Source organism: Pseudopipra pipra, chromosome 13 (assembly GCF_036250125.1).
Source record: "Pseudopipra pipra isolate bDixPip1 chromosome 13, bDixPip1.hap1, whole genome shotgun sequence".
NCBI classification, from domain to species: Eukaryota; Metazoa; Chordata; class Aves; order Passeriformes; family Pipridae; genus Pseudopipra; species Pseudopipra pipra.
In genome coordinates, this window is record NC_087561.1 from 18,335,509 (window position 1) to 18,359,729 (window position 24,221).

The 24,221-nt window shown below is 47.3% G+C and overlaps 1 protein-coding gene across 1 annotated transcript in view; it reads left to right on the forward strand.

Annotated features, from left to right (window-relative positions):
* LOC135421605 (vascular endothelial growth factor receptor kdr-like) overlaps positions 1-24,221 on the forward strand; it is a 132,289-nt gene that overhangs the window by 77,362 nt on the left and 30,706 nt on the right. The window contains exons 12-18 of the mRNA XM_064670207.1: positions 6,871-6,979; positions 14,633-14,926; positions 16,880-17,026; positions 19,038-19,163; positions 19,268-19,374; positions 20,574-20,709; positions 21,959-22,063. Of these exons, the coding sequence (XP_064526277.1) occupies positions 6,871-6,979; positions 14,633-14,926; positions 16,880-17,026; positions 19,038-19,163; positions 19,268-19,374; positions 20,574-20,709; positions 21,959-22,063 (1,024 nt within the window). The remainder of the gene's footprint in view (positions 1-6,870; positions 6,980-14,632; positions 14,927-16,879; positions 17,027-19,037; positions 19,164-19,267; positions 19,375-20,573; positions 20,710-21,958; positions 22,064-24,221) is intronic.

A 24,221-nucleotide genomic window follows, 5' to 3' on the forward strand; every position in this document is an offset into this window, starting at 1 on the left:
TCCTGCTGTGTGGAAGTGAGGAACACAAGGGAACATCCATACAAGGTCCCCACAGAGTCCTCAAAGGTTTCCTTGTCCCCAGGAGCTTGGGGCACTCTGAGTGCCACCAACAGCCCTGAGGTTTCTCCTTGCACAGCATCTCTGCTCTTTCTGCACACCCCAGACATCCTGAAGAGTTCATTTTTAGACATGTTCTGTGAGGGTTGTAGCTCAGCCAACAACCCTTTAACTTAAGCTTTTACATATTTCAGTATTAAAGTTACAAGCTACGTAATTTTACATTTTATAATATATTCATTATTTTCATCTCCTGCTGATCCACTGGCTAAAAACACAGTCTGAGGTGTTTCCTAATGATTTTTATGTCCTGATTAAGATTTATGCAAATTAATATAATTAGGTTATGAATTAATATAACTAGATACATGAACCTCAGGTTTCACCACTTGGTAATTCATCAGCATTGATGGGGCAGATGAAATAATGAAGATGTTGGAGTGTGACTGAGCAGGGCTTTCCTGGACTGTGTTATGAAGCTGGGATTAGCTAAGCTTGGTGATTTTCCTGGGGAATTTGAGCCTGTCAGTGAACACTGGATTTTGGAGCAGAAGCTGGAATTCACCTGCTCTCAAGGATTCCTCAGCATTCCCAGAGTTCACCCTCCAAGAGCTGCAGCAATACTTGCTGGTTTGGCATGAAAACATGCATTAAAAGCATGGGAACAACTGCCCTGGAATTACCAGATCCAGAAGCTTTCTCAAAGCAAGCTGGCAGGGCAGCAAGCACAGATTTTTCCAGCAAACCCCTGGTGTTTGATGTGCTCTTTGATCACATGAAGATCTTTAGACAACTCTTGACAGGAGTAGCGTGTAAAATTGAGCTGTCTTGTCATCATCATAATGATGATTCCACTATTATTCCATAGAGAGAGAAGTGAATTTCACCTCCTTCCTGCCTTCTAAAGGCTGAGACTCATCCCTAAGGAAAAGCATGTGGTTATGATGTACTTCACTGAAGTTTTGGTCAAATAATGGTTGAGGCACTTGCACTGTGTTCGAGTCATTTTCCCAGTGGTTTTGAGTCAATACTAAACTTTTCACTTTGTGATTTAAAGCCTCATGTATCTCCCTCTGAATCCTGCTTTTTCACACCAGGTGAAACTCCCGTGATTGCAGGAATGGTCTGAGTTTCCTCTTCATGTCACAAGGAGTTAGGTTGCTATTTTATTTGCTTTTCTGTTAGCAAAATAACACACTGGCCTAAGCTTGGGAGAACAGGACCAGCAGAGGAGAATAGCAAGACTCATCCATAATTCAGTCCTCACTGGGGGGTTCTTTTCATCACTCTTCTCCCATTCGTGTAGATACAAGAGAGTGGCCTGGCCACGGGGGTGTTTCTGCTGGTGGAATTCACAACCACTCACGAAAACTGACCCAAAAATGCCAGGTTTAGACCTCCTGGAGGAACAGAAAGACTACATTAGAGCAGTGGGGTGCGTTTGGTGCAAAGTGTGGGTGCAGCTCAGCCAGGAGGTTTAAACCCGTCCCCCTGTGTGGGTGCCCACGTCAGTGAGCTCCACCAGCCCTGTCCACCAGGCCCTGGCAGGGAAGGTGAGCAGTCACCACTCTCTGGGAGACCAGCCCAGATATTTCAGGCACTACCCAAGCACAGAACATGGACTGCACCACACTGTCCTTGGCAGGTCTAGTGAGAGCCTGGCGAGCAGCAGGCAGGTCAGAAATGGCCCTGTGTCTTCCCTGCCCTCCTAAATTCCTTCCTGAAGTCACAGGTTGTGAGGAAGAAGCAGGGAGTGGTCACCGCTCAGGACTGGCCAGGACCTATCCACCCATCCCAGGGCCAGAGGGCAATCGGTCCGTCCATACTAGAGGTGAATACCAGTTCCTCCAGAGGCACCTCAAACCTCCAGTTTCCCCCCAGTTCCAGCCCAGTCCAGCACCTTTCCTGCTGCATTCTGTGAAGAGGCTTGCTCTGCTTTCACAGGGAAACACCCACTGCCTGAGACAGGAGCAAACCTGGAAGTTCTCAGCTGACTCACAGGCTTCTCTTACCACTCATTCTCAGTCCAGCCTTTAGCATGTTTTGAATGAATGAACCAACATCATGGATCAGAATTGTCAGGCTATGAAAACAAGTGTTATTCTGTGCCATTCAAGTAGATGGATTAGGAGTTAGTTGACTATTTTCTTTACAGGGTCTCTGCTAAAGTTCCTGTAATTCCATCTCCCTCTCACACCTCCAGCTCAGCTCTGCCAGAGTCAGACAGCTGAGAAATTTTCCACCCACGTTTTCCACTCCTCATCCTCACCCACGCAGAGCTAACGAAGTGAAAGAGAAAGAACTGTTAACTAAGGCTGCTGGAGGGAGGGATTAGCCAAAGGAAAGAGAAAGCAAGGAACAACTAGATATGTTAATGCATGCTGGCTCCAGCTTAAGAAAAGGTCTGGTTGCTCTGTCCTTACTACAAGACGTCTTAAAACACTCAGGGTACATGGCTGTGGAATGTTATTTGGCTGCTTCTAAAATAATTTCTTTTTATCAGCTCGGGAACATTACAGTGCAGGACATATGGACTTTATTGAACTATTCCATTAGGAGTTTTCCCAGCAGCAATGTCTATTTACTCATCATAGCTGTTCTTCAGAGCTCAGTCATTTTATTTCTTTTCTTATTAAGTTTTAAACTTAGTCTATTCTTTCACAGTAATCATTTATTAGCTAATAGTGGCCTCTTTGGGGTCGCAGTATTGGGTGGCCTTTAGTTTAAGTCATAGGAAATGGAGCCCTTTACTTGCAAATCCAGTCACAGGCAGGATGTGTGGTGTTTGGTATGCAGTGAACTCCCAGGATCTCATCCAGCTCCCACTAGGAAGATGTCTAGACATGCCATGCCAATAATTTGTTATTAATTACCATTGGTCCCAGCGCCGTCTGCACAGGAGCCGAGGATGGAACAGCCCCATGGTTTGTGCTCCACTCGTGGCTGGAGCTCACTGGCAGGGGTTTGATGTGTCATTGAGCCTGAACTGCTCTTGGTCAGGACAGGGAGCGGAAGGTAAACTAGAGAATGCAGATTTCCAGGCTGTAAATAGTTAATGAATTTTCACTGCAGGGATACAGAGTTTCAAGGCAGTTGCAGGTTTCCCCTCAGCATCATTACTGAGGTTCAGCAGGAGCTGGGCTCTGTCTGGGACTGAGGGCTCTGAGCAGAAGGCAAGGGAAGCAGCTGTGGTGTGAGCCCTGCGAATCACAGGATCACAGGAGGTTTTGGGTTGGAAGGACCTTAAAGCCCATCCAGTGCCACCCCCTGCCATGGGCAGGGACACCTTCCACTAGCCCAGGTTGCTCCAACCTGGCCTTGGACACTTCCAGGGATGGGGCAGCCACAGCTTCTCTGCCCAACCTGTGCCAGGGCCTCACCACGCTCACAGCCAGGAATTCCTTCCCAGTATCCCATCTCTCCCTGCCCTCTGGCAGTGGGAAGCCATTCCCCCTCATCCTGTCCCTTCATCCCTTGTCCCCAGTCCCTCTCCAGCTCTCCTGGAGCCCCTTTAGGCCCTGGAAGGGGCTCTCAGGTCTCCCTGGAGCCTTCTCTTCTCCAGGTGAGCATCCCCAGCTCTCCCAGCCTGGCTCCAGAGCAGAGGGGCTCCAGCCCTTGGAGCAGCTCTGTGGCCTCCTCTGGACTTGCTCCATGTCTCAGACTTTTCTGTCCTGGCTCTGATTCCAGGAACAGAAAATACTTCACCAGGTGCATGGACTGAGCACACTGAAAGGATTATCCCCTCAGAATTTTTTCCACTCCATGCTAAAGGTCCCCAAATGTTGGGGCTGTGCCACTGCAGAGAGGAGTCTGTGCCAGCAATTCTCACTGTTAATAATGGGAAAAGATCCCTATGTTTGGCTGCTCAAGTTCAAACCACTTTTTCATTAGGGATGGCATTTAGAAGAACAAAATCCTTTTCCCAACCTGCCACTGTGACCAAATGCACACAAATTTCAATTTTCAACTGCCAAATCATCAGCACTGTGAACCCTGTGAGGTTTAACATCTAGGTTAATAGAGGTTACTCTGGCATCTCCTTGGTTCACTTCAAAGGGGTCTCCTGATCTACGGGTACTTCAAAAAGTAGATACCACTGCTGGCTTAAAAGTGCTTTTCAGGTTGCTTTTGGTAAAAGACAAAACTATGTGGTCTTATAGAGGGAAGGGCTTTGGATGCCCTTTGGTTTAGTCTGTTAGTGTTCCAAAGCACCACTCTGTTAAGGACCAAACCAGGATTAGGTTAGTTTGGCAACTGAGAACTTCCCTTCAGATGCTGGAAAGATAATTGGACTCCCAGTCTCAGGGATTGGCCCAAGAGCACACAGCTAGAGCAAAAAGTTGATACATAATGATCTCAGGATAATTCTATAATAATTGTAATTAATTCTTGTAATAATTCTTATTTCAAGAAAATCACTCAAAATCCTGAATTTCCAGCTCTGAAATCACCTATAGATCTCTTCTGGATGCTGCTGGTTTAAAAGTCACATTTTGGAGGACTCTGGGAGGTGCTGGTTGTAAGACAAATCAGTAAAGTGCCTTGTCTCTGTAGATCAGGTGTGTAACAAACTGCTGTCCAAGTCCATAACAGTGATTTGAGCAAACAAACAAGAAAATCCTTTCTTGCTTTTACTGAGTAGTTTTTTTCCCAAGAATTTGTCCCCAGACTGTTTCCCACCATCTTTTTCACCTTCATATCTAGACACAACTGAGATTAGCTATGATGAGGTCTCAGTATAACTATTTGCTCTTTTTTTTTTCCCGCTACCCTGCCAGACTTCTCCTGAGTTATGGAGTTGGAGACATCAGCATCTGTGTGTGTGTTCATGAGTATTTACCTCTGGGCCACAGCTTGAGGCATTGCATCAGTGTTTAGAAGAGCCACAGTGTCACCCCTAACACTTTGGACATATTCCAAAATGGATATTTTATGCTTTTGACTGGCTCTACAGTATTATCCTCCACTTCCCATCTAGAGCTGTCACTTAGAGAGACTAATTACTGTTAAAGAGCTGTCCAAATTTATCCCCTTCCATCCTCAGCACATTTATATTGGCTTTTGCTATTCCCAGACCTAAAATTCTCAGATCCAGCAATCATGAGAAGAGAGATCTTGGTCCTGATTCAGCAGTAATTCCACAGGCAGTGTCTGCTGCTTAAAGTCAGGGTAGAGCTCTGAACATGTGCTTGTTAACAGCCCATGGCATCAGGCCCAGGGCTACAGGAACAGCAACAGGAGGAGGAGCAGGCGCTTCTCTGGATGATTTTATATCCAAGTTACAGCTATTTGCACATCATAAATCACCCAGCACTGCACAGCTCTTTCTTTGGTGGACACCAGAGGGAGCTGGGTTTACTGGGCTCCTGTTTTCACCCCTAAACTTGATTTGTCCCTATTCTTGGTTGATTTCTGTGCCCATGAAAAGCAGAGACTTTTCAACTTACCCGTTATTCTGCTGAAAATGTTCCCCATTAGAATGTAAAATGCACATGGGATCAAACCCTTTGAAACTCATTTCCCTACAGGATTTAAAGTGCCAGAGCTCAGCAAACCTTAAATAGCTCTGAAAATACAATCCACACAGCTATAGACACACTCATGATGCAGCTTTATGAGGGGTAAAGGAATGTCTTGTGTGAGTTTAGTTTAGGATATTAAAAAGAAAGTCCAGAGATGCTTTTGTGCACTTCAAAGCGCTCTCTGGAGATAAGGACAAAGGGCCAGAGGGTGTTATAAGTTTTGATTCTCAAAGGCCTTAGAAGGGATGGCAAAGAAAGCGATATTTGTTCCAAATGTGAAGGCTCAGAGTTCCTCAGGTGAATGGCTGCAGGGGAAGCAGAATCATCTTGCAAGAACATCTGTGTCTTGGTGGGTCAGCCCCTAATTTCTCACTACCAACCCGACAGAACACGAGGAATAATTAAAGCCATGATCTATGGATAGTCCTGTATGAGCCTGTGGTGCTGCAGGGACAGGGACAGGGCAGTGCCACAGGGCTGCTCCTCATTAAGGGGACCCTACAAAGAAGCAGAGACTTGGGATGTTTAAGGAACACAAATTCCTAAGGATGTGTGTGAGTTCAGCCCCGTGAGTAACAGAAACACTTCCTTTTTCTCTGTGGTGAAGCTCAGGACAAGTGTTCCTTCCTTATCATTCATGATCCTCCCTTTCTGCATTTGCCAAGCGTCACCAGCAGCTTCTCCAGAGCTTCCTTCCTTCCTGCACAGCTCCTGGCACAGCTCTGAGGAAGGGTCATGGAATCAAGGTGCTTCCAAGCACAAGTTGTAAGAGTGAGCTTGGGACCAGAGGGGCCACATCCTTCTCTCCCTTCTCTGGGGTCACAGTGAAGCAAAGCAAAATCCTGCAATATTCTTAACCCCACATGCATATGAAGTACCTGCTTCCCATGCAAATGTGGATGTTTGTCACCCATGTAACCCATAACTGAGAAGCAGAAAAGAGAACAGAAGGATGTGGGACTGCATTTGGATGAATCCTCCAGGTCCTTCACTTCAGCTTTTTGCTGATGTTGTCACAAAAGGACCTTGGCCTTGTCTCAAAGGAGAACCCTGTTTTTTATTGATGAGACAGGGAAAAAAAGAAGTTTAGGATTGAGGAGGGAAGCAAGTTAGGTGGGCTGAGGTGATGTGAGATGATGAGAGATCAAAAATCTAATAGAAGCACTTATGTGTCCGTGACCTTCACCCGTTACTAGAAACAACTGTATTAGCAGTTTTCTGTACCATAATGCTCCTCTGCCAGGCCTTCCCCACACTCAGAGCCTTTTTTTGCCTTCTCTTTGCTTGGCAGATTGTGAGCACCCTCACTGTAGAGAACAGCAGTGCCTCAGGGATCTATTCCTGCGTGGCTTCCAACAAGGTGGGCGTGGAGGAGAGGAGCGTCGAGCTCTACGTGTCAGGTAAAGCACGGCACGCACACAGCACATCCACCTCCACGGTGTGCAGGGCTGCTCAGTGCTCCTTCAAACTCTTGGGAATCCCTGCCTGTGATGTTTTTGGAACGCTCCCAGGCTGTTCAGGCCTGGGTCCTGCACAGCTCAGATGTGTCCAGCATCAGCCCCGATGCTCCTTTTGCCCTTCCCAGCTGCAGCTGCAGCCCTGAGTCTCAGAGCCTGTGTCTGAGAGCAACACTCGTGACATTCGAGCTCTGTCCTCACTAAACCTCCAGCAAAGCTGAGCCTTTGGAGCCTTCCAAAGACCTGAAGCCTCTCCCTAACTTGGTTGGTCTCCAGTTAAGTCAGCAGACACAGCAAAGGTGAGCAAGGCCAGTGTCCAACCCAGTGCAGGGCTGGTATCGTTGTGACATTGGATCCCTGCCTGGGCAATCAGCCTCTCCAGTGCCCTTCCTGCAGGGAGGAGGTGGACATGCTAGTTTTCCAAAGAACACAAATGCAAACAAATATCTGCTTAACCTTTCAACACAGGAATTCTTTAGTAGTGAGATCAAGACCTACATAATGTTTTTAGGAGAGATGGGAGTTTAAAAAGAGAGGAGAGTCCAGGGACAGCTTTGTTCAAGTGCTTACCCAGAACAAATTTCTGTGCTCACTTTCTGGATGAGTGGATGTTGGCTGGTAGAATTTGCATCAAAATAACAATTTTTAGAACAAAGAGTGCAGAAGTGTCCTGGAAAGTAAATGTCTGGTTCGCACTACTTGGTTCCTTTCCCATGAAGCAATTTGTGAGGGCAAAGCTTGCCATGGGCAGGGCCCTGCACTCCTCTGCCTCTCTTGCCTCCTGTGTTGTTTGACTCCATTGCTCTAAAGCAATTAATGACATTTCAAGTCATTCTAACCAAAAAAGGGCTCACTAGACATCAACACCATTGTCACACAGAAGTGCAAACAGGAAAAATGCCATCCAACAGTAATGAAGGTGGTGCCATACAGGGGAAAGATTTCACCTCCATTAAAGCTTCCTTGTGCTACCCCAGTGGAGACAGAAGAGGTTTTCACCCTCCAAAATGTATTCTTCAAAGCTCTGACTCTTACTTAGAAAAAGCCCTTCAGGGTGCACTTTTGGGAGATCCAGCTCAGATGTAAGAGGTCCTCAAGATGTCCAAGGCAGGCTGAAGACCAGCTTGGAAGTACTTCACTACTTCCAAGTGTTGAGTCCTCTTGTAGACTGGTGTCTGCTCTGAATTCCAGCTATTATGCTGGGGAGTGTTACCCACAGCCAGGTGTTCCCAAGCTGCAACACTTGGTGACTAAAACCAAAGCTGCAGCAACTAAATAAGCAATGAGCACAAGGTCATATCCAAAGGGTGGGATCACCCCATGCACCTTTTACAATTATGTTTTATTTTAATAATAAAGTTATGTAGGAGGGGCTTTTTCCACCCACAGTGAGCTAATATTTCAGATTTTTTTTTTTATTTTAAGATCAATGTAGCAATGTTTTGAGACAAAAATGTTTTAATCATGAAGTTTTAATTATGAAGGAAATGAATCACTGGGCAAAATTACTGACAGTGTTTGTGGTGGAAATGTTTCCAGCAAAGCAGACCAGGAGGTGAGTGGGGCTTGCCAGGGCAGATATTTTACTGTGAGTCTGTGCCATTCTGGGGAAGAGGCAGATGCTGGACGAGCATGACTGGCTTTTAGAAAGTGCTGTGTTTAAAAATAGTGTGTTTATGGATGAGAAAGGAATGCAAACTTTCCAAATGTGGCCATCCTGATGCTAAAGTAGGTCATGTTGCTGCAGTAAAATAGCAGCAGTGACCTGCTGCTGGGTTTGTTCACATGGGGGTCCTCTGCTGAGTCATGGGCATCATTCCAGCATGGCCAGACTGCTGGGAGAGCTGCTGCAGGTCTGCTTCAGCATGGGGAAAAGCTGGGTCTTCTCCTGGAGGCACTGGGAGGGGGCTACAGGTTCCTCTCCCCAGGGCTTGCCTCCAGTCTCAGTGCTGGGGGAACACCCAGGGATGGCTTGGGAGGTTCCAAGCAGAGCAAGTCCAAAAGCACAAGGCTCCAAGGAGTCCCTTTAGGATTGCTGGGCTGGTTCCTTTGGGGCACACTGAAGCTCAGAGCTGAGCTGAGGGCTGGGTTAGAGCCTGGGGGTGCATGAGCAGCACTTGGGCCTTTAGGACAAGGTTTGCAAATGTTTTTAGCACCTCCCAGTTCTTTGCAAAGCAGCTGCAAGTTGTGGCACCCCACAATTAATGTGTTGGTTTTAAAGACCTGATCTCCCATTATCTCCTGCCAACAAACAAGCTGGTGCATCCTGAGCTGCTTTCAAACATTTTGGCTGAATTGAGCTTGACAGATTTCTTCCCTAGTAAGAAATCTGAGGATGATAGAGAGGCTGAAGTCCCTCAAAACCCTGTTCCACTGGGTCAGGGTTGAGGTGTTTTCCCAGGACATGACAGAGCGTTCCAGGGAAACATCCTCAGGTGTTGTGCAGGCTGCTCTCTGGGGACTTGCCTCACTTCAGTCTGATGTTTTAATCACCAAGTTCATTTCAGAGAAATGTCTTTATCCCAATGGAATAATGTCAGCAGCCATTTTGTTCTTCTACTGCAGAGCCCCCACACAAACTCCCACGGACACCAGAAATAGCCCTGGTGTCTATTTTTAAATAATTTCTTTGCCAGCAGAGTTCATTTCATGAAGGGCCAACAGGGTTTGGAGATCACTCTGCATCCAAACCATATAAGGGGACCAATGTGATGAGAAATCTCCTCACTCAGTGACGGCCCCAGAGCCTCCCTGAGCTCTCCCAGATGTTCTGACTGTCACTGCCCCTCCTAGAGCTGCTCCTGGTGGCAGAGGCTCCCATGGCAATGCTTATGGTGTCATCCAGCGTGTCCTGGGCTAACTCTTAGTCCAGGATTTTTGTTTCATGTAAATCCTCGTGGAAACAAAACCTGTCCCTTGCCTGCTTTGCCTGCCACTGTTTGCCCCCAGTGTTCCCATTTACCACATGACTGGTTTGCCACGGGCAGAGGAATGTGGGTGAGCCATCAGATGCTCAGAAGCGCCTCATATCATTGTCCACCTCCAGTTACGCTCCAGAGGACACTCCAGGCAGACTGGAACCTTCCCAGTGCAGTGAAAAGCTGACCTGGAGGGATTCTCTGCCATGGACAAGTATTATTTACCTTCTAATCTCTGCTCTGCACCTTGGAAAGGGCAGCTCTATATTACTGTAGGTCCACAGTAAATCAAATTCTAGCCTTTGTACAAAAGGTAAAATGGGATCCCACCCATCTGAAAACTCTGAACGTTCTCAGAATATAAACGAGTTAGGATAAGAATAACAAATAATAGGAAAACCCTTTTTCAGGCACTCATCTGATTGCAAAAACAAGTCAGAAAAACTGGAGTTAAAGATTTCCACCAGAAAGAAAATACTACATTTCAAACAGGAGATAAAAATCTGCTCTCAGATAGCAGAACAAAGTATGAGCTGGGCTGTTCTGTGATTCTGTGCCACTGGCATCTGCTTATTCCTGATGTATTTACAGGATCTCTGACAAGCACCCCACTGGTTCGGGTTGGGGGGCTCACTCGCCCTTTTTCTCACTCTCCCTACCTCCCTGTGCCTGGTGGCAGCCCCCCACCCTGACAGGCACAGGGCTGGAATTTGGGCAAGAGCAGAAGTTTTGAATTACCCAGATTACCGTGCAAAGCACAGGAAATTAAAAACAATTAATTCCTTGTAAATACAAATGGAGCCAGACTTCCCTTTGACTTGTGCTGCCTTTTTCCCTCCCCCCATGGCCTGTTTCCCTATTTGTGGAATCCCGCACAGCTGAGGGGGAACTTGGTGGCTACAACCCTGTAACACAATATGAAAGACACATGTTTGGTGACTGCTGATAAAAGGGAAAAGGCTCCCTGGTGCATTCTTTTAGCCAACTTATTAGGAGTCCTATAAAACACTGTATCTGTTCAGAGAGAGGAAGTTATCACTGCTCAGGTCCAAGATTATGTAAGCAAAGCAGTCGAAGAGACAAACTGACTTAAAATGTGCTCTCAAAGCTGCAGCTACTCCCCAGATAACCCAGGTAGGAGGAGAAAAGAGAGAGGAAAGCAAGAGACTTTTTTTTCCCCTCTCTTTTTCCTTCCACTGCAATGAAAATCAATGAATATTCTATTGGAGCCGAAAGAGCTGCTTGAAAGGCAAACATGATGGGAGAGAATAGCACAGGTTACAGCTAAAAATATTCCAAATGCTAAATAAAAAATGTCAGCAGAAGGAATGATAAGAAAAACAAGCCAGGCCTCTGCTCCCAGAATGTTAAGTTGGTAGAAAAAAACTTGCAACTTTCAAGTCCAGCAGCAAGGCTATGGAGCATCCCTCACAACTCAGGGCTTGGAAAGGAACACCTCCAATCCCTTGGGAATTTGCACCAGTGTCAGGTGGGTGCTCCAGCCCCTGCTGGCAGTGCCAGACCCAAGCCAAGTGCCACCCACCGTAGTTCTCTAACTCTTGCTGGAGCAAAGAGCAACTGTTTAGAAGGGAAACTAAGAAAAAGGCAAGTAAAAGGGCACTTCTCCCCTGTTTTGGTTTGACAGGTTCAGGAGTGCTGTGGTTTCAGGGTCAGGAGTGTTGTGGTTTCAGGGTCAGGAGTGTTGTGGGTTTAAGCCCAACTGGAAATTAAGGACCACAAATCCTCTCGCTTGAACCCCTCTCTGTCCCCCAACCCCGGTAGAATGGGGAGAAGAGTCAAGGTAAAACTTGTATGTTGAGATAAGAACAGTTTAATAATTGAAAATAAAGTAAAATACAGTAATACTGGTAAATGACAATAATAATAATAAAAATGGAAAAAACAAGTGATGCACAATGCAACTGCTCACCACCCACTGAGCCATGGCAGACCCCCCTTCCCAAACCCAGATCAGCCCCTTCCAGTTTATAGAATGGGAATGGTGTTCTATGGTGTGGAACATCCCTTTGGCCAGTTTGTGTCACCTGCCCCAGCTCTGCTCCCTCCCAGTTTCCTTTGGGAACCTCCCCACTGACAAAGCAGGAGACAAGGAAAAAAAAGTCCTTGACTTGGGATAAACATGACTTAGGAAAAAGCCAAGCCATCAGTGTGTTTTCAGTACCATTCTCATTCCAAATCCAAAACACAGCACTGGAACAGCCACTGGAAGAAAGTAACTTCACCCATCTGGAACCAGGACAAGGTCCACCCCCAAGGAGAGAGACTGAGATGCTGCTCATTGCCACACCCCACTGTTTTCACTAGATCTCAATTCTTCCTGTTTAGAGAGGTCCTGCTGCCCTCAGGCTTTACCCCCATGTTGATAAGCATCACCTTGACATGCTGGAAGCACAGGACATCAGGAGTAAGGAATGGATGTGTTACACAGGGCAGCTTGAGTGTATAGCTCAAACAAGAGAGAGCAACTGAGCCTAATACACTGCACAGGGTAAACTGAAATTTCCTGACAGGGAAAGAAAAGAAAAATAACAATTTCCACAGCTGTGCCTGAGGGATTGCTTCTCTTTTGGGATCTTTTGTAAAATATTTCTGGTGCCAGTCTTTAAAAACCATGAAGCAAAGCTCATGGGTTCTATTCCAGATGACTTGTGAAGAAGAGGGAATTTTAATCATATCTGAAAGCTCCTTCAGGGCTCTGGATTTTTTTTTATAATATATGATTTATTCTAAGGCAGATTGGTTATTTCAACAGCCTCACTATTTCTGCTCATCTGTGGCTTCAGCAGAACTTTTTGCAGGAGTTTACAGGGCCGAATTCCAGCTCCCATGTGGAATCTGTTACATGGCAAGTCCAGTGCACACTTGCTCCTCTTTAACTTCTGTCTTTCCCAAAGTACCATCCATTCCATCCTGGCCTGAGAAAGCATCTTACCAACAGCTTGATGCTGAAGCAAGAATCTCTCAGATTTACTGCAAGTGCTGTTCCTGTTCAGAAGGTGGCCCAGAGTCCATCCCTGTCCCACCCTGGTAACATCTCTAAGGGGCTCCTCGTAACTCTCAGCTACTTGAAAACCCTGACCTAACGGACAGCAAAGTAATTCCAGGTCCCTGTGGTTGTCCATGTGCTCTCGTTCAGGTCTGCTGGGTGGATAGATTCCTCAAACAAATAGACTAAAAAGGGAATAAGAGTATCTTTCAGCTCCAGTTTAATTGCAGGTCTCTGGTGGCCAATGCAGCAATAGGAATGTGTCTGTAGGCCAGGCTCTGGCCTTCTGCTCCAACAGTTTTGCTTGTCTTCAAATGGCTTCAGTTTGCCACTTTGGGAAAATTGATTTTTTTTTTTTCTGGAGTGAAAAGTTACTAAAAATATAGCAAAAACCAGCTTACTCTTCTGTGGCTAGATTGGAGTCATGCCTCAGAGTATTTCCCTGCTAAATATAAGGGCCTCAAGGACTTGTACATCATTAGATCAGTTAATCCGCAGTGATCAAGTAAATATCCACCCGGGCACATGTGATGAAAATAAATATTGGCATAGTTGATATAAGAGATTATTGAGAAGACTGTTCAGTGGTGAAGAAAATGTTACTCCTGAGAGATGGAAATGGGTTTCTTTATTCCTGTGCAATTATATTTTCAAGCACTGATTGCAGGTAGAAAGGGAAGAGCTCATGAACACATTTGTCTACCTGGATAGATCATCATCATGGCTCGGCTTCGTGAATGAAGATTTGGGGAGGGCTCTACCCACATACGTTACAAGCGCGCTGGTGGCTAAAGAGGCCAATGCGAGATAGACATGTCTGGTTGCAGAAGACACAGCAGAAAGAGTCCTTGGATGGTATCGGCAAGACACGGTTCTTTCTGCGTTGTCTTTTCTCCTCGATGGTGATCCTGCTGCGTTCTCAAAGGAAGCAGCAGCGTTATAGATGGTGTGTCTCCAGACCTCCCGATTGGAGGCCAGAGTAGACCGGTTCTGATGATCAATATGGCCGAGGTTGAGATGTTGTTTCAGGGAGTCATTGTATCTCCTCTTTGGGGCTCCTCTCTTGTGGCAGCCGGTGGCAAGTTCACCATAGAGCAGGATCTTAGGGAGGGGGTGGTTGGTCCTTCATCCTGGAGACGTGCCCTGCCCAGCACAGCTGTGTTCTCAGCAACACGGCCTCAATGCTTGTGACTGCTGCTTGTTCTAGAACAGATGGATTGGTCACATAATCTGACCAGTGGATGTTTAGGATTGTTCAAAGGCAGCGTTGATGGAAGTATTCTAGGAGACGCAGGTGGTGGCGGTAGATGACCCATGATTCAGATCCATATGAGAGTGTAGACAGCACTATGGCTCTGTAAACACCTCTCTTGATTAAACTGCCTCAGCCCATTAACTACTCCTATTTATAAGCTTTCAATTCATTACTTGAAAGTGGAATGATTAGAATACTGAAGGCTGTACTGCCACAGGTCAGCAATGGGCTGTGAGAGGGACCTTCACTCCCCTAATTCCCAACCCCAGTGCCTGTTACCACGTGCAAATGTGGGTCTCATTAAACCTGGCTCCTTCCATCATGGCCTTGGAAATTTGACCACTGAGAAGCCACCAGGCAGCCAGAGATCTCCTCAGCTGTGACTTAATTGCAAACACATTTTCTGTTCCCCCCAGATGTGCCCTCTGGGTTGCAAACAGCCCCCCAGGTCACAGCCATCGTGGGCAGCGACGTCCGGCTGACCTGCCGGGCCTCCAGGTACATCTACACCCACCTGGCCTGGCACCTCCCCTCCCCAGGGGCAGCTCCCAGCGACTCCCTGATCAGGAAAACTGGCAAATATTCCATCTCTTTGACACTGGTCATTCTCAACGTCACAAAGGAGCAGAGTGGTCTCTACAAGTGCCGAGCTCAGAACCAGCACAACAGCACGGACACGCTGGAGCAGCACACACAACTCCTGGTGAGAGGTAGGTGCCAGCAGAGAGTGGCAGTGGGGTTGCCTTTATATTGGAGTTCTAATGTAGACTTTGTGCCCTGGTTTGGGTTAATTTTTTCCTGTTACTGCATGGGGATTGACAGCCTGCCATGCACATTACACATTACTCATCCAAGCCACTGCTGGGTCTGGATAAAGTGTTTGCCTTAGACATAAAGGTGATTTCAGCAGCACTTCATCTTCCTAACTCCATGCTGGGTGCAGATATGGTTGACTGAGGACAAAAGCCATCACCCCCCATGTTACTGACAGCACAACTCTGTAACTTGGGACTGTCACTCCAGATCCACATGACTTTGGTAGAAAACTCCACACACTCCCAGCTGCCAGAGATAGCTAAATAGATTTGGATCCAGCAAATGTAGTCTCAAATGTCACTGGTCAAGTGTATAATCAAGTGACATGTGCCATTTATGCTGGGTAAGTGGAATGCACTTCATAGTAAAACCAGTATTTTATTATTTATACCCAAGCCCCCAACTCTTTTACTGTCATAAAAACAGTAACACTGCAGATCCTGCTGCCTGGGTCCACTGGCTGTGGGAATATAAAGAGTGGGATACTTCTTCCAGTAGAAAGTTACCAAAAATTAGTGAAGTTGCTTCTGCTTCCTAGTGAAGAAAGTGGGTGATCATCTCTAGGCCTCCCCAGGAGAAAAGGGGCTGCTGGAATGGGTGGATTTATTGACTGTCTTCCAGTGGTGAAGAAAAGCCCAAAGCACAGAAATGGAGAAGTGAAACAACGAGCAGCAAGGTAGGGAGCAGGATCCCAGTCCTACACAGGGATTTTCAGACTGGCTTCTCCATGTACACCACTGGCTCATGGGACACTGAGGGGACATGAGCCATGAGCACCTGTCACTGAGGGAAAGCAGGGCAGGGCAGTGCTGTGCTGGCTCCATCCCTGCTGGAGTGAACCAGGACATGCCCTGGGCAGCCAGGAACCCTCTCCCAGTCAGGCACACACAGGGGGATGCTCAGCCCACCTCAGCTGTGGCTACCACAGCTCTGATACCACAGTGGGAGGTAAGTTATTGTCAGACCTTGTCCTGAGGTGGGAGGAAGGGAAGGAATGGCAGTGCCGGTGCTTTGGCTGATCCCCACAGCCAGAGCACTGGAGCCACCCTGAGCATCCCCTGCCTGAGGCTCTGGGCCTGCCCTGCACTCTGCAATCAGGCACTTCACTTCCCTCTCCCCTGGCATGTCCTTTTATTCAGTCAGGCAGATTCCCACCTACACAGACACCCACACAGGATGGCTGTGGGAAAAACACAGCTGAACTGGGAATACATCCATGGAGAACCGGAATTGTGATTACATTCCTCTGAGGGTGACAGGGGTCTGTTACTTGTCTGGCACATGGCAGAGGCAATTCTTGTGGAGAACACACATGGAAACCAGCCCTCCTTCCCCTATTTCAAACAGGGTCTTTTCAGTGTTCCAATAGCCATCAGCTACTTGTCCTTAGTGCAGGTTTGGGGGATTTTTTTGTGCTGTGCTTGTGATTTTACTCATTGCTGTCCTGTACCTGTTAGAAATGAACGTAAAGTGGGGGTTAACATGCTTTGTAGTAAGTAAGTAACTGCACTCAGGATGGAGGATATAAAGCCTTTAGAACTGTTTCCTCTTTGCCTCCTCCTCTCTTTTTTTGTATTCACTCTGCATGTGCACCACCCACTCACTGTCCTTTGTTTTCTTCAGAGGATGAGAAACTCGAGGAGGTTTGAGCTGCAGTTGAATCTAAGCTTAGTCAGTTTGAAAATAAGCCAGACAAACTCCTCCGCTCCTCCCACAATCTCTGGGGCAATTTTGGCCCAATCTTTGCCCTGTCCAGCCCTGAGAGGCTGTGCAAGGAGTGGGGATGGCAGAGCTGAGGGAGCTGCCTTCCCAGGGCTCACTGTGGCTCTTTCCCTTTGTGGCTGCAGCAAAGGCAGCGCCGTTCGTGATCCAGAACCTCACAGACCTGGAGGTCAACATCAGCGGGAAGATCCTGCTGGAGTGCAGGGTCAGCGGGACCCCAGAGCCACAGGTGACATGGAGGAAGAATGGATACCCCATCTCAGCAGCTTCAGGTGAGGAATTGTGTGGGATATGGGATAATGGATGGCAGGGTCACCACAACACAGGGCTGAGCCAGGACGGTGCCCACAGCCTCGGGGCACACACACACACACAAATCCCAGGATATCAGAGCACTGCTGCATCTCCACATTGGCCTTGGAGGTCAAAGAAAGTGATTGCATCCCAAGGGCTGCCCATATGGATGCTCCTGTGTGCAGAGCCTGGCAGCCTGCACATAGCATGGCATTGGTAAATCTGGGAGCACTGCTGCTCGGCCTGGGGAGACAACACTTGGGTACAAAACGGAGATACACAGTGTACCTGCTTGTCAGGTGGCTCTGACAACCCCAGGCTGGGCTGTCAGATGTCCCGAGCAGGATATACTGCAGCAGTCACCTCCCAGAGGTGAGGTGCATATGCCCCATCCTTGGTTTCCCCCAGCACAGGAAGGGGGATGTGCTCTCAGCTCAACTGGTCCGGAACTGGACAGGTACAGTGCCACCACGGGCTCCCTCACCTGAGCCTGGAGCACCTTCTCAGCTCTGTCACAGAATCACAGAATATCCTGAGTTGGAGGGGACCCATCAGGATCTTTGAGTCCAACTCCAGGCCCTGCACAGACACCCCAACATTCCCACCCTGTCCCTCAGAGCGTTGTCCAAACCCTCCTGGAGCTCTGGCAGCCTTGGTGCTGTGCCCACTGCCCTGGGGAGCCTGGGCAGTGCCCAACCACCCTCTGGGGGAAGGACCTTTCCTTGAGATCCAACCTGACCCTGCCCTGGCACAGCTCCAGCCGTTCCCTCAGTCCTGTCCCTGGTCCCACAGAGCAGAGATCAGAGCCTCTTTCCTGCCCCTCATGAGGATGTTGAAGATCCCAGTGAGGTCTCCCCTCAGTCTCCTCCAGCTGAACACACCAAGTGCCCTCAGCTGCTCCTCACGTGGCCCCTCCAGACCCTTCCCCATCCTTGTGGCCTCCTTTGGGTCCTCTCTAATGGCTTCATGTCCTTTTACATTGTAGTGCCCAAAACTGCCCCCAGAACTGAGGTGAAGCTGCCTCAGTGCAGAGCAGAGCATGTCCTGAGATCTCCCATAAATCATGGAGGATCCCATGTCAGTAGCTGGTCCTGTGACTTTAATTTTGCATCCTGGACTAGGTAGGAAATCTAGGATCATCCATAATTCAGATCAGAATGTTCTGAGAGAAACTCTTTATAGCTACTGAAATTTTATAAATAATTCTGGAGGGACAAGCTTGTAACTCATCCAACCAATGGAAACATAAATAAAATATTTGGAAAAAACACCTCAGGGTAAATATTTCAGCACTGTGCATGGCAAGTTCTGTGCAGTGCTCTTGTTAACAACAACGGGATTCACAGGCAGAACACCTAGAAATTCAAAATGTCCTTCCCTTTTGGATTCAAAGCCTGACCCGTTTCCCTATTTCTGCCCCAATCATATCCTTAATGAAACAGTTGAGCTCTTGGTGTAATGCCACAAGTCAGGAAAAATTAAACTTGGAAGATTAAATGTAGGTCATATCTAGGCAACCTCTCTCTTCCCACTCCACTCTAGCCCCTGGCTGCCTGTGAGTGCAGGATTGCTCCACACAGTGATTTTTCCAGGGATGGACATAACCTGATTTCCATGTTCCACGTGTTAGAAGTCCATCACTTTCCACAGCCTCCAAGATGTCATCTTTCTGCAGTAGTTCCACTGAGTTCCCTTTTTCCCCAGTGTATCTTATTGCTATCAGGCAACCTGTCCTCCCATCCCTTCACTAACTTCCAGAGAAGTTTTCTCGGGCTCTGTCCACTCTAAATTAATAGCCACATTTGCTTTTGGTTAAATGACCCCCAAGAAATTTATATAGAATGAGGAGCACAGGGTTCAAATGCCTCCAAACACCAGCACGTGCCAGAGCTGGATGGATGGGAGCTGTCTTTCAGTTCTCTGGCTCCTAAAAGCACTTCCAGGCAGGTAGGTTACTGTGCCAATATTAACCAAAATCCCTTACAACAGGAATTTCCATGGAAAATAACACCCTGGTCATTGAGAGGGTGAAGAAGGACGACGAGGGGCTCTATGAGTGCCGGGCGTCCAACGAGCTAGGCCAGGACAGCACGTCGGCCTTCATCAAAATACAAGGTGAGGCCCAGCCTGAGGGAAGTGCAGATGTTCTGTGGGGCTGAGGAGAACTGTTCTTCAGTCATGGACTGTGTTTATCATGTGGTTGTACATTTAACCTGCAGGCTCTGAGGAGAAATCCAACATCGAAGTGATCATTTTGGTGTGCACTGGGCTGGCTGCCACTCTCTTCTGGCTCCTCCTCACCCTCTTCATCAGGAAACTGAGAAAAGTAAGAGCTCCTACATTGCACAGAGTCTGGAATCAGACTCAAGTTAATGTGTAACATCAGAGTTCAGGGATGAATGTTTGGGACAGATGGTAGAAAACTGGGCAAAATGTCCCTATAAAATTCAGCTCAAGGTTTCTGCTGGCAGTCCATTGACTTCTCCAGACATCCCTTGCACTTGTGAGGTTTCTACCCACTCCTCTGGTACCATAAAATCAGGCACCTCCCTCTTCATGAGTCAAACTGGCCTGTGAGATTAAGAAACAAAAAACCAATCCTATACGTTCTAAAATGAGGGCTTGACTTCAGCACTTGTTTCTGAAACACAGATATTAAAGGAGGCTCTGTTTCAAGAAAGATCCTGGAAATGCGCTCAAACCACAAAGCTTATTTGGTCTGCCAGTCTTGCTCTTCTTTCACCTCCCTTTTGTGACTCGGGAAAGTAAACTTGCAGTAAAGTTCCAAGGAATTTGGGTCTGTTTTTCCTAAACCAAACAGCAAACAGCGAGGCAACCACAGCTCTCTCTTCTAAATCTCACCAAACTACAGTCCCAGTGCTGGTCTCCAACATTTGAGTAAGATTTCTCCTTCTATTGCAAATACAGTGATTAAATTCACGTTCTCCTCCTTGACCTCAGTTTAACTGAGCTGTGGACAATGCTGAATTTCCTGTTATATTTTACCCCCATGCCAGTCCCCTCACTGGAGCCATCCAAGCAGAATTTCTCTCTTTGCAGCATCAGAAGTAGCAGATTCCACCAGCTTTCCGCCCATTTTAAATTGTAGTAAGCAATAGCCATGAAGTGGATAGCTATGGAGAATCAAGACTGCAAAACAAAATATATAAACTATAAAAATGGCAAAATGCTCTCTAGTGCACCAGGAAGAGCAACTCCTGGAGCTCCCATGGAAAAGCACTGATTTCCTTTCACTGAGACAGGTAGAAGGCAGCAATTTTGTGTCCTCAGAGTGTTTACCAGCATCAATCAGTGACTCTTCCCAACAGCCATGAGTGGCAGGCACACATAAACATCGATGGAAAATAAGGAGAGGCAGGAGGCTGGAGTGATGGTTCAGAATAAATTGGAGAGCTAAGTCTGGAGTGCAGGGAACTCCCCAGACATCCCTCAGCCTCCACAGCTCTCTCCTATCAGAGTTGCAGGGTAAACACTGTGAATAATTTCTGCCCCCACTGTTTGTAGCCCGATGCCACAGATATTAAGACAGGATACCTGTCCATTATCATGGATCCGGAGGAGATGCCTCTTGATGAGCAGTGCGACCGCCTTCCCTACGACAGCAGCAAGTGGGAGTTCCCAAGGGACAGGCTGAGGCTGGGTGAGTGCTTTGGGGCTTTTCTTGGAGAAGGAGGATTCCTAACAGTCCTCAATTCCAGTAGATCTGTTGTATAACCCAGGAGCAGCCTATCCTTTAGTGCCAAGGTGCTACATCCTTGGATCAAGGATCACAGAGCTCAGGATCATCCTTAATGGAGGGTGGAGCAAGGGTGGTAAGGAAAGGAAAGATGTTGACTATGTCAAAATAGCCGGCACCTCTTTTTCTGCCTTGGAAAAGTGAAACCAAACTATCGACAGAGAAGAAAGGTACCTCCAGGTGCTGTCCCTGCCGAATGTATGGTTTCATTCCCATAGAGGAAAAGGGATAGAGAAGTCAATCCAAAAGGTCACAGTCTTTCAGAGAATTTTATTTTGAAGAAACCTATCAATTCATCAAATAATCAATTCCTTATTGACCATCTGAACTTGGCTTTGAGTTGTAAAGAGCTAGCATGAAAAAATGAACCTATTTTCTTCTACCAGCTCAGCTTACTGGCTGATGGAGCAGGGAAATGTAAAAAGCAAGTTGTGTTTGTATAACTAAACAGTAACATCTGTGTGATCTGAGGAGTGCGGGGAATATATCTGTATTTGTGTATGCTCTTGGGGCTTCAGCTGGAAAACATGGAAGAAGGAGATAGACAAAAATCACAAAAGCTGAGATGATGGTGGGACATAAAGTCAGACTATCCGTGATGCCCGGTGCACTCTGCTGCACTGGGGGTCAGAGCCCTCAGAGCACACCAGGTAACACAGGCATGACAATTCAAATGGAAGAGAACATAAAATATAATCTTAAATTCCATTTAGTAAAGCTTTGCCCTCAAATCAATGTCAATTACTGAAGGGTTAAAGGGCTGTGACTGCCTGAGTGCCTCAACTGGCTCTCTTCATGATTCCTGAGAGATCAGGGATCCACAATCCACCCAAACTCTGACTTTCTTGGGCTTCAAGACAGCCCTAGGTAATGTTTTTACCTTCCAGGCATGTGTATGTATCAGCCTTGCCTTCAGCTGAGTGCAGATTGATTTATTCTCCTCTGTTCTATCCCGTCCTGTATCGCATCAAAGCCATATGGATATAAATCCCCCCCTATATATCCATATGCTGCAATATGTGATCCAGCTTCTGTGCCTGTCGGGCTGTGTGTTGTGCCTGGGATCTCTTGCACAGCTCAGGTTGCATGTTCCCCTCCCTCCTGATCCAGACTGTTGGTCCTCTGGGCTCACTCTTGACTCTTGCTCCTCTAGGTAAAACACTGGGTCATGGTGCTTTTGGGAAGGTGGTGGAGGCGTCTGCTTTTGGCATTGATAAATCTTCAACCTGCAAAACAGTTGCCGTAAAAATGCTCAAAGGTACATCCATCCCTCTGAGATCCCCCCCGGACTCCTCGGGGGACCTGCGGGCAATGAGGTTTCCAGTTCTCAGCTCCCCAGCTCATTGTGTTCAGGAGGGAGTGGGTTTCCATGTGGGAGCAATTAGTCATCCTGCAGTGCTGGGACGTGGAGGAAATGACAGGCGGGCTCCGTGCTGCGCTGCTGATTGAGGCTGGTATTCCTCGAGGAGGGAAACAGCAGCTTCCAGGTCTGGGGGTTAGGAGGGAAACAGCTTACGGAGTGTAATTACATGAGATAGGCTGAAATTGGATCTGAGCTGCCATCACAGCCCTTCCAGATGTAGAACAGTTCAAGGGGTTGGAAGAAAAGCGATGCCAAGGGAGTGAATTAGAGACATCTTGCTTGCAATTATTGAAATTAAGGAAAGCTTTTAACCTTCGGTGGTGGGAAGGGGGAACCTGGGGCCTGTTCTTCCATATTGTATTTGCACACAAAGCTCTGCAGACAGCATGGGAATAAATGCACATGGCCTGCCTGGGTCAGGGTCTTTAACTGCTCACTGAGGGTGTTTCCCAAAGTCCAATCCATGCTCACTGGGTGGCTGCTCCTGGCCCACACTGCTCCATCACTGCTGCATGACACTACTAACCCCTGCAATGGCACTGCTGCCACAGGATTTGGCTTCTGTGTCCAGCTGCCTCTCCTGATGCTCTGCTGCTTCCTGTCTCTCTGAAATTGCAAAAGCATCCATTTATCACCTGTCTGGAGCTCCCTGGAATCTGGTCTCCCTTCTCTACTTTAGTCAGCAGACCTTCAGATCATCTCTCCTGATGTTGTTTCCTCTATCCCATGTCCATCTTGAAATCCCTGAAATATCCTAGAAGCCCCTGATCCAGTCACATTCCCATCTCCATACAAAACTTATTGCCCTGGACAGCCCTGGGTTTTCATTCCCTTCCATGCTGTGCTTCCCAGCTGATCCTCATGCCAGCTCTACCCTGCCAGCACATATTCAGCAAACCATTTGCCAGATCCCCCATCATTTTACGCCTCCCTCCCCCCAGTGGAGGCAGCTGCCTCCTGCTCTCATCTGTCCCTCCCCAACTAACGTGCCCATAATTCATCACTTTCATGAATAAAGCAGATTCTCTAGTGTCAGTCAATCCATTCAGGGGGAAAAAAGGCTCTGGAGATGTCTACATTTCTGCAATTCCAGCACTGTGTGTCATTTCCATGCAATGGGCTGGTATCTGTTCTGGATTGAAGGCTAAAATTCAATGGGCAAGATTATCTGAGACACTTGTGAGGCTGCACCATTCAGATTTTGTCAGGTGTGCATTCCACCTCCTGCCAGGGGAATTCAGGAGTGATATCACCCATGTACACACCCAGCTACAAACACTGCTGACTGGAGAAATCTTGGGCTTGGAAGAGCTCCTTCTTCATGACACAGTTTGGGGAAAGATTTGTTTGTGGAGGATTCTGCAAACAAATAAAGTTACACTTGTCACACCAAATTATCTGTTACGTAACTGTTTCCTCATATTTAAATTTTACATCATTCAAAGGCAAAACCAGAGGAAAAAGCACACAGCCCCTTCTCTTAAAATACACTGTGGAAGTTTTGGATAGAAGGCAGGGAAAACAAGGCACCTGAACAACCTTCTCCTGCCCTAAAGGACAGTGTGACTGGCCATGGGCTTCACTGAGTGTCGAGGTCATGGTTCACACACAGAGATGCCCCCCCCATCTTTGCTGGAAAGTTATTTTAGGGTTGATAAGCTCTTACAGGGCTGGGATTTAGTAGTGCTGTACATTTTGGGACACAATGTGGATTCCTCCATCCCCTGCAGTGGAGAGCTGCTTAGTTCTGAGGTACTGTACCAAAGTCCTGCTGAGCTCCACAGCCACAGGAGAGATGGAGGAACACTTCCCATGGGCTGTGGAGGCTTGGAGGGCTTGGCTGATCCTTTGCTAAGCTTGCAAAATTGAGTCCTTGCAAAGGGATCTGGTTTGGGGGAAGGGACAGTAACCCTCCATAACCCAAGCTCGAGAAAGGAAGAGGCACCCAAAAGATAAAGTGTTATCCCACTTCATAAAGGTCAGCAGACAATGAAACGGATGAATTATTATCTGTTTGAGTCTGAAAAGCAAAGATACTACAAGTAACCTGGGT